Below are 13,015 nucleotides of genomic sequence, written 5' to 3'. Positions count from 1 at the left end.
CATCAGCGTGACGCTTAACTGAAACCTCTGTGAAAAACAAGATAAACCCACCGTAGCGCATTAGAAGTTGTTCTTTCATTAAAGCCCAGGAACACTTTGAAATTCAGCTCAAACGAGCATCACCTAAATAAAAATAGAAATTCTTTGATCATTTCAGGATGCGTGTTGTGCCAAGAATGCTCAAAAAGCATCAAAACGTCTTGTTTATCATCCAATCAAAAAGTGGAAATTTGTGCTTAAAACACTTGCACAGAAAAACACTTATCTATAAGCGTGTGTTCTTATATTAAAAATTAACGCCAACCAAAATGAGAAATGAAAAGTACACATTTAAAAACATGGTAAATGTTTATTCTTTATTATACATACATATAAATATATAAAAAAAGAGTAAAATACTGACAGCACATGGTGATAAAGTTCAGTCATTGACACGGAGTGAGCAGTTATTTGTAAGCGTGCCCTCTTTTGAAATGTCTGCTTGTTCTTCTAAAGGTGTCAGAGTGAAAAAGCTTGTGTGCTGAAACTTGAGCACCTCGTTGCCCCAGCTCGTCCAACCCGGCTGAAGATTGCGTGAAAAAAGCTCAAGGCATTTGGCTTCACCTCCAACGTATGGCTTCAAGACCTCTGAAAACACACAAAGACACCTCTAATATTACAATTTATTGAACACTTATTGGACCAACTGACAGCACTGCAAGTGAAAATGAATTTTATTAATGAGCACTTAACACATTTGTGTCAAACTCAAGGCCGGGGGAAAATTCTGGCCCTTTAGAGCATCCAAATATTAATTATTGTGTAAATTACCAAATAATTCAGTTGTAGATATCGCAAATTCACTATTTTAGTGAAACTCCACAATATTTTTAGGGGCTTGCAGTTTTTCCATGCTCATGTCACAGGAATGCAGTCGTTTTTAATTGCACATTGTGAAAAGAACTCTAAAGCTTTCCATAAATCTTGCAATTTCTCAATAACAATTCCACAAAATTCCTCTAAATTAGACAAAAATTGGTTACAAAATTAAGAAGTTCTGAAGTGAATATTCTGCAGGACACAAAAATGATGTAAAAATTGCTCTTTCTTCCCCCCACCTAAAATCTGCAGCCCACTTGAGATCAAACTGGTCCATATTTGGTCCCTGAACTAATATTAGTTTGACACTCCGGACTAGGGCTAAACTAATTGCGATTTTTGTTTCAAATCTGTTTCATAATAAACAATTTCAGATTATTTAAACTTTAAATAAATATAAAATATACATTTTAAAACACAGATTACAACAATAAAGCAAACAAGTCTGTGGCTTTACCTCTTCAACATATCTAACTAACTTCACATTTCATGAAACATGTGGACTGCACTTCTTATACACTCTCTGAACTTAACAGGACAATACAAGACAGGACAAGAAAAACAATAAAAAATTAAAAAAAAAAAAAAAGCAGCCTTTGCGATTAAAAAAAATCACGTTTTATGATATCAAGATAATATCGCAAATGCAATTAATCATTCAACCTTACACCTGACTTAACAGAACAAAACTCAAACCTTTTGTTGTCGTTTTTAAAAAAAATCTTCCTTCATTTGTTTTGGTGTAATAAATACTTGATCTCATAAGTGAATTTTTGTGGCACTTTTTCAAAGAGAATTATAGCCATTGTAAATACGCGAGTGCTTAGGAATGAAAGCTCTGATGCACTAAGTGCGTGTTACTCTGTCAGCAGACAGTGCTTGGCAGCTGCCCAGCTCTTTCACACCATGCAGAGATCTTTCAGTGTGGATGCTGGAAGTGACCTTGACACTGTAAGTGATGATATTCCATGAGAGACACACCTACTCTGTCTCTTCCCTCCATGCGTGCCCAAGTCCCCCTGGCACAGGCCTCAGCTAACACTCATGGAGTTAATGAGCCCGATTCCTCAAAGCGCTCCAACATGTTCTCTCTCTTTCCACATTTTCTCTCCTCCGATGAGCGTCACACAGACAGTGTCGACATGTGGAAAGGCCAAACATGCATCCCTTGACTAATTTGGTCCTGAATGGTGACTCAGCCCTCAAAGTTCAATACAGAATAAAAAGGTCTAGTTGTCTTTTTAACTTTGAAATGGGACAGCGTATAAAACTCTTGCCAGGAAAACCCAAAGAGCTGCTTAAGTGCTCTGTCAACAAGACATCTATTAAGACCCTCTGCCCAACCGGCTGCTTCCAAACCAAGCAAGAACTAACTAAGTATACTTCATCATTTAGAACACATTACAAGCCCTTTAGTGGACTAACAGTGCTGAGAAAAGTGTTAGTTATCCATTGTACTAGAGGGTAAAAGATCTGGAAACACATTTCGCACCAAAACATTGTACTTAAAGTGGTGTGTTTATGGACTGGCAGAGAGTGGATGGAGCCAAATCACCACAGCAGACACTTTTAAGGCCAAATACTTCATAAAATAATCAATAATTTTGTATTAATTAGTGATAAAGTTTAGCATCCTCACTGTTGTTTTCTATGGACAGTGTTAGGACTACTAGAGTATAACATTTCCATCTCTGATAACTCGTCCCCCAGAATTTCAGTCATATTTTACTGACCTGGGTACCCAGACGTACACAATACTAAGGACAAACCTGCTTTCTTTTGGTGGTTTTTTGTAAGTTTATCAGTTATGATTAATTGGCAAAACTAAATAAAAATGTTCCTGTTTAAATCTATTGCAACAGTGAACTCAGAGCCCCATGTTGTTAGTCACTATAATACAGTTTACTGTATTCATAATACTGACTCTGAGGGGTTCAGCTTATGCATCTTCACTTGCATTTTCTCTGGGAAATGCAGTTTGTCTAGTTTATGATTTGAAACAATTACTTTTTTTTGATTAAAAACATTGTTATGTGGTAAAACCTGCAGCAAGCCTCTTACTGTACAATATATTTATAATAAAGAATCTTCAAAGGGCATATTATGAGATATGTGCAATATCAGCTGTAAAATTCTATAATGTGTTGGCACAATGAAAGACAAATTAGTGTTTATTCTATTCTGTATTTAAGACAGCAACTCTGCTTACTTGTACCTTTTTGCACGATAATAATAGAACCACAGTAAGATGGTTCCTCATTAGCTTCCATTTCAGCAAGGTAGTGACCCCGATGCTGTTTAGTTCAATCTGGTAACAGACTTCACTCTGTTGAAGAGTTCAAATAAATGAAAACCTCTCTTGTTTTGGCTCAATTTTAATTTTTGCACACTTCCCATTGACATTCTGTGAATATGTAACTCTTCATGGGAAAATGTGCAAACTACTGTCAAACGTATGTGTGTGTTGTGTAGCAGGTTTAAATGACAGAACTGCTTTCATTTTTTGCTTTATTTTTTTATATATACAGGATTGGGATATTGTTATACTAATAAGCTCCCAGAAATTTAAATTATGAGGGTTTCCTGTTTATTAAAAGGAGGATTCTAGGGGATAAATAAGCTTTGATGGGCCAATGTAACCAAGTGCATATTGTCCATTTCTGAACTACACTTAATAATCAACACTTAATTTACTCAAAAAATGTGATTAATATTCAAAAATGGTTTAAATTTGTTTTTGAAAGCAATAAATCAGAAATTTGAATAATTAGTCACACTAGCAGGAGGATGTGAGGGAAAATTGAGTTGCTCGTTATCACTTTGCAAAAAATAAAATAAAACAATACATGCAAATATTGCTCTGTAAGGTACAGAACAGCAGCAAAAATGTAAAGATTTCTTAAGATACGATACTGCATTTAAAAAAAATCTCAATCTTTCCTATTCCTCATTATAACTAGATGTTATAAGCATCTGCTGGTGTCATTTTGCTCAGTCTACTCAACAGCACAAAGTAAAAAAGATATAAAAACCTTGATAAAACTTCAATAAAACGCTTGTAGGTCTTTGTTAAAGCACGTTTCTTGTTCTTCTCTGCATGATTTTCCTTTTTGCAAACATTTTCTGTCCCCGATATATGGTGCTTTTTTTCTTTTGATCTCCAAAGCAAAAATAAAAAAGTGACAGGAGGACATGAGCCCTTTCTGAGACATGGGAATGAGAGGGTTCAGATTTCACGACGAGCTCCAGGACTGTCGCTTCACGCTGTTGTGGCTGCCCACTGGCTTGAGAACACCTGACATGTTCTGTGCAAAAATAAAAAAAGGGAAAACATGCAACACACTGGAGATGATGGCTTCATGTGAGAGATAGGAGAGCAGGGTGGAGCATTGGAGACCGTTAGAAAATGTTGGAACAAGAAATTTCCATCTACTGCATAATGCATCAATTACCCAACCTGCAGCAGGAAAAGCTCTTTTTAATTTGAAACTAAGAAAAAAATGTGCCCTCTTATTACAAATAATATGTTGTATCTTGTGTTCTGTCAAAAGCGTCAAATATTTTACACCGACAGATCAGAGACACACCCATTTAGTACGCAGAGTTACTCTCTATTGCTGCCTGTGTAATTGTCTTGGCTTTTGCCGTGAAAACTACATATGTGAAAATAAGCAGTCCAACTAATATACCCTGAACAACAGACCACACAATAAGGATCCTAATCCGCTTCTTAATCTCTACGGTATCACACCTCCACAATAGCATTATTATAGGTTTCTGAGCTCCTGAACGGGCACCATCAAACACTGGCTATGTTTTCTCCACTCCATACTGCACAATAAATCACACACCCCTGAGGGAGTGAAATGACGTCAAGCCTGGCTTTTGCTCAGTCGCTGCATATTCATTGTCAAGGTCTTACTTTGGTTTTAAGTGGCAGAGTGGATGTTGTAGCAAAGGATAGCTGAAGTGTAATTACAGCAAACAAAGTGAGTTTGACAACTGGATAGGTTGATTTACTAAGTTTAACTTGACTTCTAGTTATGTGTAGTAACTGTTAGGAATAATGAAGACAATGCATACAGTAGTTATTTGAACATTTGCATGTTATTAAAATGTTTGATTAACGATGGAAAATAAGCTTAAAGGCCATTTAAATGTGTACATGAAAACTGACAGTTTGAATGAAATCAGGAAGTTATGCCTCAGAAATCCTAAAGATGTGATTGAAAAAAATAATAATAATAATCACCTGGAACCAGGCTTTTTACGGCCGTGATGGCTGGAAATAATACTGTGGATTCATCACATGAGCACTATCACAGCTATTGCAGCACTGCTCTCTAGTGGCCCCAATAAAACCATGTGCTACCTGACAGTGAAGGCTTCTGCGAGTGCAGGGACGGGACGCTGACGATCAGACGCTGATCTTCCACTAATACCTCAGACATCTCTGGAGCTCTGGGCGGAGACAAATAGAAACATTGATGGAAGGTTTATGATTATAGTTGCTGTGAACAATTGAAACTCACTCTGATGTGACGTTAGCTGGACGATATCGACCCAACACCAGGACTTCATATGGTTTCTTATGCTGTGAATCTAAAGGAAACACAAACTCCCCAGATGTGGTGACCTGACAGAAGCAAAGAAAAACCTTTTTAAAAAAAAGGTCATTACATGACGTGCGGTGAGGTAGGGGGGGGGCACACATTTATGAACCCAATAGAAGCTTATATGCATTATTTATTTTTTTAGTATACTTTCATATTTGTAAATGGGGAGCGGTTATTTCATTGTACTGTTACTATTATTCTACTTTATTCTGATTTTCTGATATTCTTGCATGTATTGTATGTTCTTGCACTGAAAGGGTACAAGGTTGAATATAATTTACAATAAAAAATCTGATTACATTTCAATTTTTAACCTTAATTTAAAAAAAAAAAAAAAAAACACTTTAAAATCTTTTGATTAACCCTCTTTTAATAAATAAAAATGGAAGCCATTAATGATCTCAACTTGAAGTTTAGGGTTAAGGGTCTTGTTTAAGGACTAATGGTGAGGAATATGAATAAAACAAAATGTATGTATTTTAGAAATGGACCAAATAATGCTGAAATTATAATCTTGGCGGACGGTATAGGCATTACACGAGTAAATTCAATTAGATTTTAAGGTGTTATTATGGACAATCAAATTAATTGGAAATGTTAAGTACAAGCAAAAAAAAATGTTTTTAAAAGTGTTGCAGTCCTCAGTAGAACAAAACTGGTTTTAGATCAAAGATCACTTTACTGTTCCCTGTTACTGCCATATCTCACATATTAAGCAGAAATTTGGGGAAATAATTATAAAACAAATTTACAATAAATAGTTACACTTCAAAAGAGAGCAATACGCTATATACATAACGCCAGATATTTGGATCATTTACCAACCCATTGATCCACAAGTCAAAGTTAATCAAATTTGCAGATTCAGTTGTTTTTTGAGCTATTCAAGTTATATTTAAGGCCAAGAATAAATTATTAACAGAAAACATTCAAAAGCTCTTAATTGAAAGGAAAGGAGCTCATACAAACTGAGAAATAAAAAGTATTTTAGGTCTGTGAGTGTGCGGACAACAAGGAAAAGCTTTTGTGTATCAGTATGTGGAATGAGATTCTGGAACAGTTTAAATTAAATTAAAGAGCGTACAAATATCAAGGAATTTAATAGAAAATATATTTATGTTGTATAACAATTTTTAAAGTGTGTAATATGTTTCTTTGTGTGTGCATTTTAATCAAAATAATTTAAAGATGAGACAAAATTAATTTAACTGCAGCAATGGTTGTAAAACAGGATGCTGAAAATGTATTCTTTGTTATTGTAATGTAGGAAAAGGGGTGGGATTAATAAGTTTATACTTCTACCCACAATCCCTTTCATCAAATATTTTGTTTATTGTAATATCTTGTATTATTGCATTTGTTTTAAAGAAAACAGTATACAATTTCACTGAGCATTTATAGACGACACAGTCGACCAAAAAGACTCAAATATGTCACACGAAATTAGGAATGTAACGATTCACTCAACTCCCGATACGATTTGATTCCCGATACGATTCTCTCACAATTTATTTTACAAAATGGGACTGTCGACAAATGATGATTGAAAAATAATACTTTATTTTTTGGGGGAAAAAAACTAGAAAATACTGTATTATTTTCCTTTTATTTTTCATTGTCAAAAGAATCCGTTGATAAACTATTCAAAACAATGCAATTTAACTAAAAATAAATCTTGAATGAAATAAATAAAGGAATAATACAAATGAAGAAGAAGCCTATTAATTTAAATTCTGGTTCTATAGTAAACGTAATAGTTCTTTTTCTTTTTAAAAGTGCAACTGAAAATGTATTTTGTGCCTTAACAATTGGACTTTAAAAAAAAAAAAAAAAAAAAAACAGTCTGCATTGTATTTACATCAGATATTTGTTTGGACCAGTTGAGGGCGCTGGTAACCGTTTGGGATGCAGCTATTCTGTGCAGTGAAGAAGAAATGCTACGCTAGCAGACAGAGCTAATAGAAAAACGTGACTTTTACAGATATTCACGTAATATTACAGATATTCTTTCCGTGCTAAAGGGGTAAGGAATCATTTATGAACATGTTTAAGAGTAGAAGGTGGCCAGAAACAAAGTAGTAGCAGGTTCTGCCCGTGGCCTTAGCATTTGGACAAGGGAAGTATAAATATATGTTTAAAAAAAGTACTGCGATTCAATTTTCAGAGAATCGATGTGAAACGTGATACCTATTAATCGATTTTTAACTGCCTTACGATTAATCTTTACATCCCTACACGCAATCATTAACTATATTAGACAGACTGTGGAATATTAGCATGTGCAGTAAATGAGTAATCAAACATGTATTTGGGAGTATAAAGAGAGCAGAGTGGAGAACGTTAGAACATGTTGGAACAAGAAATTAATCTTTACATCCCTACACGCAATCACTAAATATATTAGACAGACTGTTGAATATTAGCATGTGCAGTAAATGAGTAATCAAACATGTATTTGGGAGTATAAAGAGAGCAGAGTGGAGAACGTTAGAACATGCTGGAACAAGAAATTTCCATTTGTTGCATAATGCATCAATTACCCAACCTGCAGCAGGAAAAGCTTTTTATAATTTTAAACAACAAAAAAAGGTGTGCCCTCTTATTGCAAATAATAAAACTGTTCTTAAACGTAAACTGTGTTCTGTCAAAAGTTTCAAATATTTTAGTGACAGATTGGAGACACACCCAAACATGCAATTTAGGACATCGAGTCACTGCTGCTCTCCCTCTTTTTCAATAGATTTGAAAAGGGAAATGCATTAATTCACCGATTTTGACTATATAAATGTTGAGATCATAAAAATATATATAGAGCAGTCAAATGTACAAATTAATAAATTATCATTGTTAGTATTTTACATGCCATCTGCACATCACTATTCAAGTCATTTACCTTCACCCAGAACCACTCTGCCAAAACTTGGACCCCCCAATGAGGATATAACTCGTTGCGGACGAAGCGCAGGTGACTCGGCCTGTTTGTCACCCAGGTGACCACTAAACAGTTAAAGGATGCCAGGAGCGGCACAGGGAGCAGCTTCAGCTGAGACGAGGGCAAAGAACTGTATCTGCAATGGAAAAATGTATTTCTTAATAACTACGTCAGCACTATTTCTCTTAATAAATGTCCATTAACAACTAATGTGATATTTCTAACTGATATGAACTTTTAAGTTGTAACTGTTGGGACCAGAAAGGCACGAGGCAGCTTTCAGACTAACAGTACATATAACAATCCCTAAAAAAGGTACCAGAAATTAATCATGGCAATAAAACAACAAGAGATAATCAGGATTTATCACAGTAATGTATTATTTTTTCGCAGTTGTAACAATCAGTCAAGTATGCCAATCATACAACAGCTGTAGTTCCATTTTTTCATCGTCATATTCTCTCTACCAATTTCTGTAGTGCTTGAATTGAGAATTACCTGCGACTTCTTTTCACAGACCGGTTTTCCCAAGGAGGATCCAAAACTATCAGGTCATATTTTGCTCCATCTGGTTGGAAAACAAGCAGTTTAATAGGAAAACTATGATTTTCTTCAAGACTTTTGGAAGATAATGCCACTACTAGAATGGGGTAATGAAATCCATTTCTCCTCTACTCCCTGAAAACGTGTTTTAACACGACGTCATTCACTCACATTGGACCAGTGGCTGCATTCTTGTGAAATCAGACAGCAAGAAAGTGGCATGAGGAGGTATTATATAATCCTCTCCCATCAGTTGAACCACTGTGGCCCAATCTGCTCTGCTCTCTGCCACCTGCGAGAACAGATCAACGTGTGATGTCCAGCCTTCTTCATCAACAAGCAGCTGAGCACCAGCGTCCACTAGAGGAAGCTCTTTGGCCATTTCACAAAGAGCTGCAAGTCTGCACTCATGTGAAGGAAGAGGCGCTTTGTCAGCATTTCTTAATCCGTTCAGGTATCCAAGAGACCTCGCTGAATCCACCAAAGCCCTGGTCCCTTCAAATATAACAGGCCTGATCTGAATGACACAATAGAGGAGTACGTGTAGGCTTGTTAGAGAGTCCATTATTATTGATTTAAAAAAAAGGAAAAAGAGAGAGAGAAATTGATCAAAGTTGACAAGTAAAAAATTAAACCCACCTTCTCATGAAATATCAGTGAATCTATTTCTCCCTGGTTGAGTTCACTGCGTTTCCGTTTTCTTTTCTGAAAAAATAACATTAAAAATTTAAATGAGGATTTGTAACTTTATTTCCCCAAGTATAAAGTAAAGTCACAAAGTTTGTTCTATGCACAAGTTTTGTGTTTGTTTTTGGTTATTTTTCTTCTATTGAGAGTGAGTGAGTGAGTGAGTGAGTGAGTGAATTTCAGCAAAACACAACCTAAAAATTAAAAAGAAAAAGTACAATGCATGAGTTAAAAAGACTAGTTGGTAATTAATTTAACCACTAATCAAAAATGATTTTTCATTTTCACACATGCACGTTTTTATTTTATTTATTTGTTTATTTATTTATGAAAATTACAATCATTTATCATCTACTGGAGCCTGTAAAGGTCATATTTCCATGTGTGCAATGGAACCAAGAGATTAGGCAAGGTAAACTAACCACACAGTGGTATTACAGATATTGATGCATTTGATACTAACAAACTGTTTAAAAAACTGTTTGGAACAATAAAACATGGATTTAGTAAGGTTAAAAGTATTAGAGATTTTATTCAGAGTAAGAAATAAATGCCTTCCTTTGGGTATTATATCACTTTTTAAACAAAACAAAGGAAAATATAATTTAAGAGGGCTCATATTTTTGAACAAAGTAAATTTAGAACAAATGGTAAAAAAAAGATGCATTTGTTTACAGTGTTAAAGTTTGGAATGATCTTGAGGATCACTTTAAGTTTATCAGTTCACTGTCTATGTTCAAAAAATATTTAAAAAACAAAATGTTTTGCACCTATTGAAACATAAGTTGATGGAATGTTATTGAGTTGTTTCTACTGTTTTTTTTTTTATAATGTTTGGGGATGGGCTCCGATAAGCAGTTACTGCTTCAGCCCATTCCATTTTTGGTTTTAAAATGAATGTTTATTCTTTGTATTGCATTATTGTATATGTTGGAAAACAGTCAAGAACAAAAAATAAATAAAATAATAAAAATGCTGCCAAATAGGCACATTTATGAATAGTGTAAATTGTAGAATGAGTTCAAATAATGTAATATTGTAAACACAGAGACAGAAAATTACAATTACGCTCTTATAGGTATTTTGGACTGTGGATTTAAATTAAAATGCCTGGAGAAAATCCCTTTGACAGGGTTTATTTATGAGGATGAATGATAGACAGACTAGTAGTTAAGTAACTGGTCCAATTCCTGGGGGTGAAATTCCCTTGGTTAGTCCGTAACGTAGTTAAGGGTTAGATTCTACGTATTAATAGCACACAGAAGAGTACTTGCCAATGAGGGGTGCTCACATGACCTAAACTAGCCAATGAGAGGCGCTCACATGACCTAAACTAGCCAATGAGAGGCGCTACGTACGGATAGCCACTAACTTCAGTAATAGACAGCCTCACACAGAGTACAGCTACTGTTAGCAGTGTTTACCTTACAACCTGTGTGTGTTGTCTTCGTGTCCGTGTGTCCTGCGTTCACAGAAGCAGTGTCGCTCACACCGTGATGACTCGTTGAAACCTGAAAACACTCTTTCTTGAAGTGACATTTGAAGTGAGACGTTTCATTTCCCGTGTAGCACGAGCATCGTGTGTATCCTCGGTCAGTGAGCTGGAATGCGTCCACAACCCAGCCACGACTGTCCCCAAATATAACAGACATGTCGGTGCGGGGTTTAGGGACTGTTTCAATTCTTGAACGAGCAAGTTACGACATTCTCACGGATGGGGTAACCCGGGGGTTCATGACTACGTACGCAGGGATCGCTCTCGTGCTCAGCGGGGCAAGGCGGAAGCAGATGACGTAGTTCTTGCGTCAAAGCTTCAGCAGCTGTACGCGCACTAACAAACGGCATTTGTAGCGTCTCGGCCCGTTGAACGCCGAATAAACTATTGGCTTTACTCCATGAACCACAATGCAGAGGCAAAGTTTTAGCTCTGGGAGCCCAGGTGCTCTTCAAGCCTCCGGACTGCGAGTTGCAAACAGCCGGACGGTCCGCGTCTACGACTGCCTCCACGAAGGAGAAGTACCGCCTAAACTGCTGGAAACCAAGGGCTTGGACATCAATGACTTTCTCCAACTCCTCCGCAAGGCAATGTCTACTTTACATACTTTTCTACATGAATCACAACGTGTGTTTACAGCTGCAGTCTTTCATAATGCTTGTTTGAAACCTTAAGGACATGCACAATATTATGACTAGTAGTATCGCTTTTTTTTTTTCCCCCTCCTTCGACATAGTTTGAAATAAGTCTTGTGTGTTATCGCCACAATGTACGTCCTTGCCAGTTACAACTTCCTCCTCAAACGTACTTCATCATAGACTGTGATTGAGCCATTGTATCATAGCTGACACAGGTGAAGTAAATATTACTAATTAGTTCTATAAAGCTTAATAGGTGGGGCATAATATGCAGTTTCACAACATAAAATGACTTCTTATCTTATCTTTTTTTATTATGTTGTTAAAGCTATTGTGTGAGGATAATTATAATGGGAACACTTAAGGTCATACTCAAAAATGAAACCATGAAGGAACCTAAAAGCAAGAGAAAATAATGTATTGCGGGGCTATTTTTTTTTTTTTAACAGTTTGTTAATCTGGTATGTTTTTTTTCCTTAGGCTTCTAATAAATGTATTCTCATAATACAAGATTCATTTTTGTACAACAATGTAGTTTTAGTTTAGTCAGTCTCCAAGTCAATTTTTTGTGCCATGTAAACTACTTTACTTCCCTTACACATGTATTTTTTCAGTATGATGCTTTGGGAATATTGTTTCCTGCAAGGCGTGGTCAATATATCTCGATTGAAGATATATCAAGTTTTCTATTTTTGAGATATAGAAAATTACAATATCGCCTATATCAATATATTTTTATTTTATAGCTTATTTTGTATTAAAATAGTGGTTTTTAAATTGCCAAATTTATTCCAGAATTATCTTTCTGATAAGACTTTATAAATTTCAAAGCATATCAACATTTTGAGAAGAAATATTGAGATATGAGTTTCAGTCCATATCGCGCAGCCCTATTTCCTGCAATACAATAGATGTAGGCATTGATGCAAATCACATATTTTATTGCAACTCACATTCCATGATGGCAGATAGCAATTATCCCTGTCGTAAATCACTTTGTCGGGATAGGGTTTGAAGAACACTAGTAGAATGTGTTAGACATTTCTCATTAGTGACCGCCATAAAAAAGCAGTGTTTTTGTTAGGGCTGAACGATTTTGGAATGTAATCTATTGGCATTTTGTTCCCCCTCAATATTTCGAATGCGATTATTTTTTCAAGGGCCTCTTGTCATGTATTTTTCAATGAACACAAGCAATAAATCAATCTGTTTCATAATAAACGATTTCAGATTTATTTAAACTTTA

The 13,015-nt window shown here is 35.6% G+C and overlaps 2 protein-coding genes across 2 annotated transcripts in view; one reads left to right on the top strand and one right to left on the bottom strand.

The window, feature by feature from the left end:
• Positions 1-329: 329 nt before the first annotated feature.
• mettl4 (methyltransferase 4, N6-adenosine) lies at positions 330-11,670 on the bottom strand. Its single transcript, XM_028434071.1, has 8 exons — positions 11,061-11,670; positions 9,589-9,654; positions 9,121-9,466; positions 8,905-8,974; positions 8,368-8,542; positions 5,391-5,494; positions 5,231-5,319; positions 330-627 (listed from the first exon to the last, which is right to left on the bottom strand). The coding sequence occupies exons 1-8, from the start codon at positions 11,286-11,288 to the stop codon at positions 422-424; spliced, it is 1,284 nt and encodes a 427-aa protein (XP_028289872.1). The 5' UTR covers positions 11,289-11,670; the 3' UTR covers positions 330-421.
• smchd1 (structural maintenance of chromosomes flexible hinge domain containing 1) overlaps positions 11,181-13,015 on the top strand; it is a 30,996-nt gene continuing 29,161 nt past the window's right edge. Inside the window, exon 1 of the mRNA XM_028434069.1 lies at positions 11,181-11,718. Coding sequence (XP_028289870.1) covers positions 11,542-11,718 — 177 coding nt within the window. The 5' untranslated portion in view covers positions 11,181-11,541. The remainder of the gene's footprint in view (positions 11,719-13,015) is intronic.

Source organism: Gouania willdenowi, chromosome 20, assembly GCF_900634775.1.
Source record: "Gouania willdenowi chromosome 20, fGouWil2.1, whole genome shotgun sequence".
NCBI lineage: Eukaryota > Metazoa > Chordata > Actinopteri > Blenniiformes > Gobiesocidae > Gouania > Gouania willdenowi.
The sequence above is the reverse complement of the archived record's forward strand: the minus strand, read 5'-3'. Positions and strand labels throughout refer to the sequence as shown.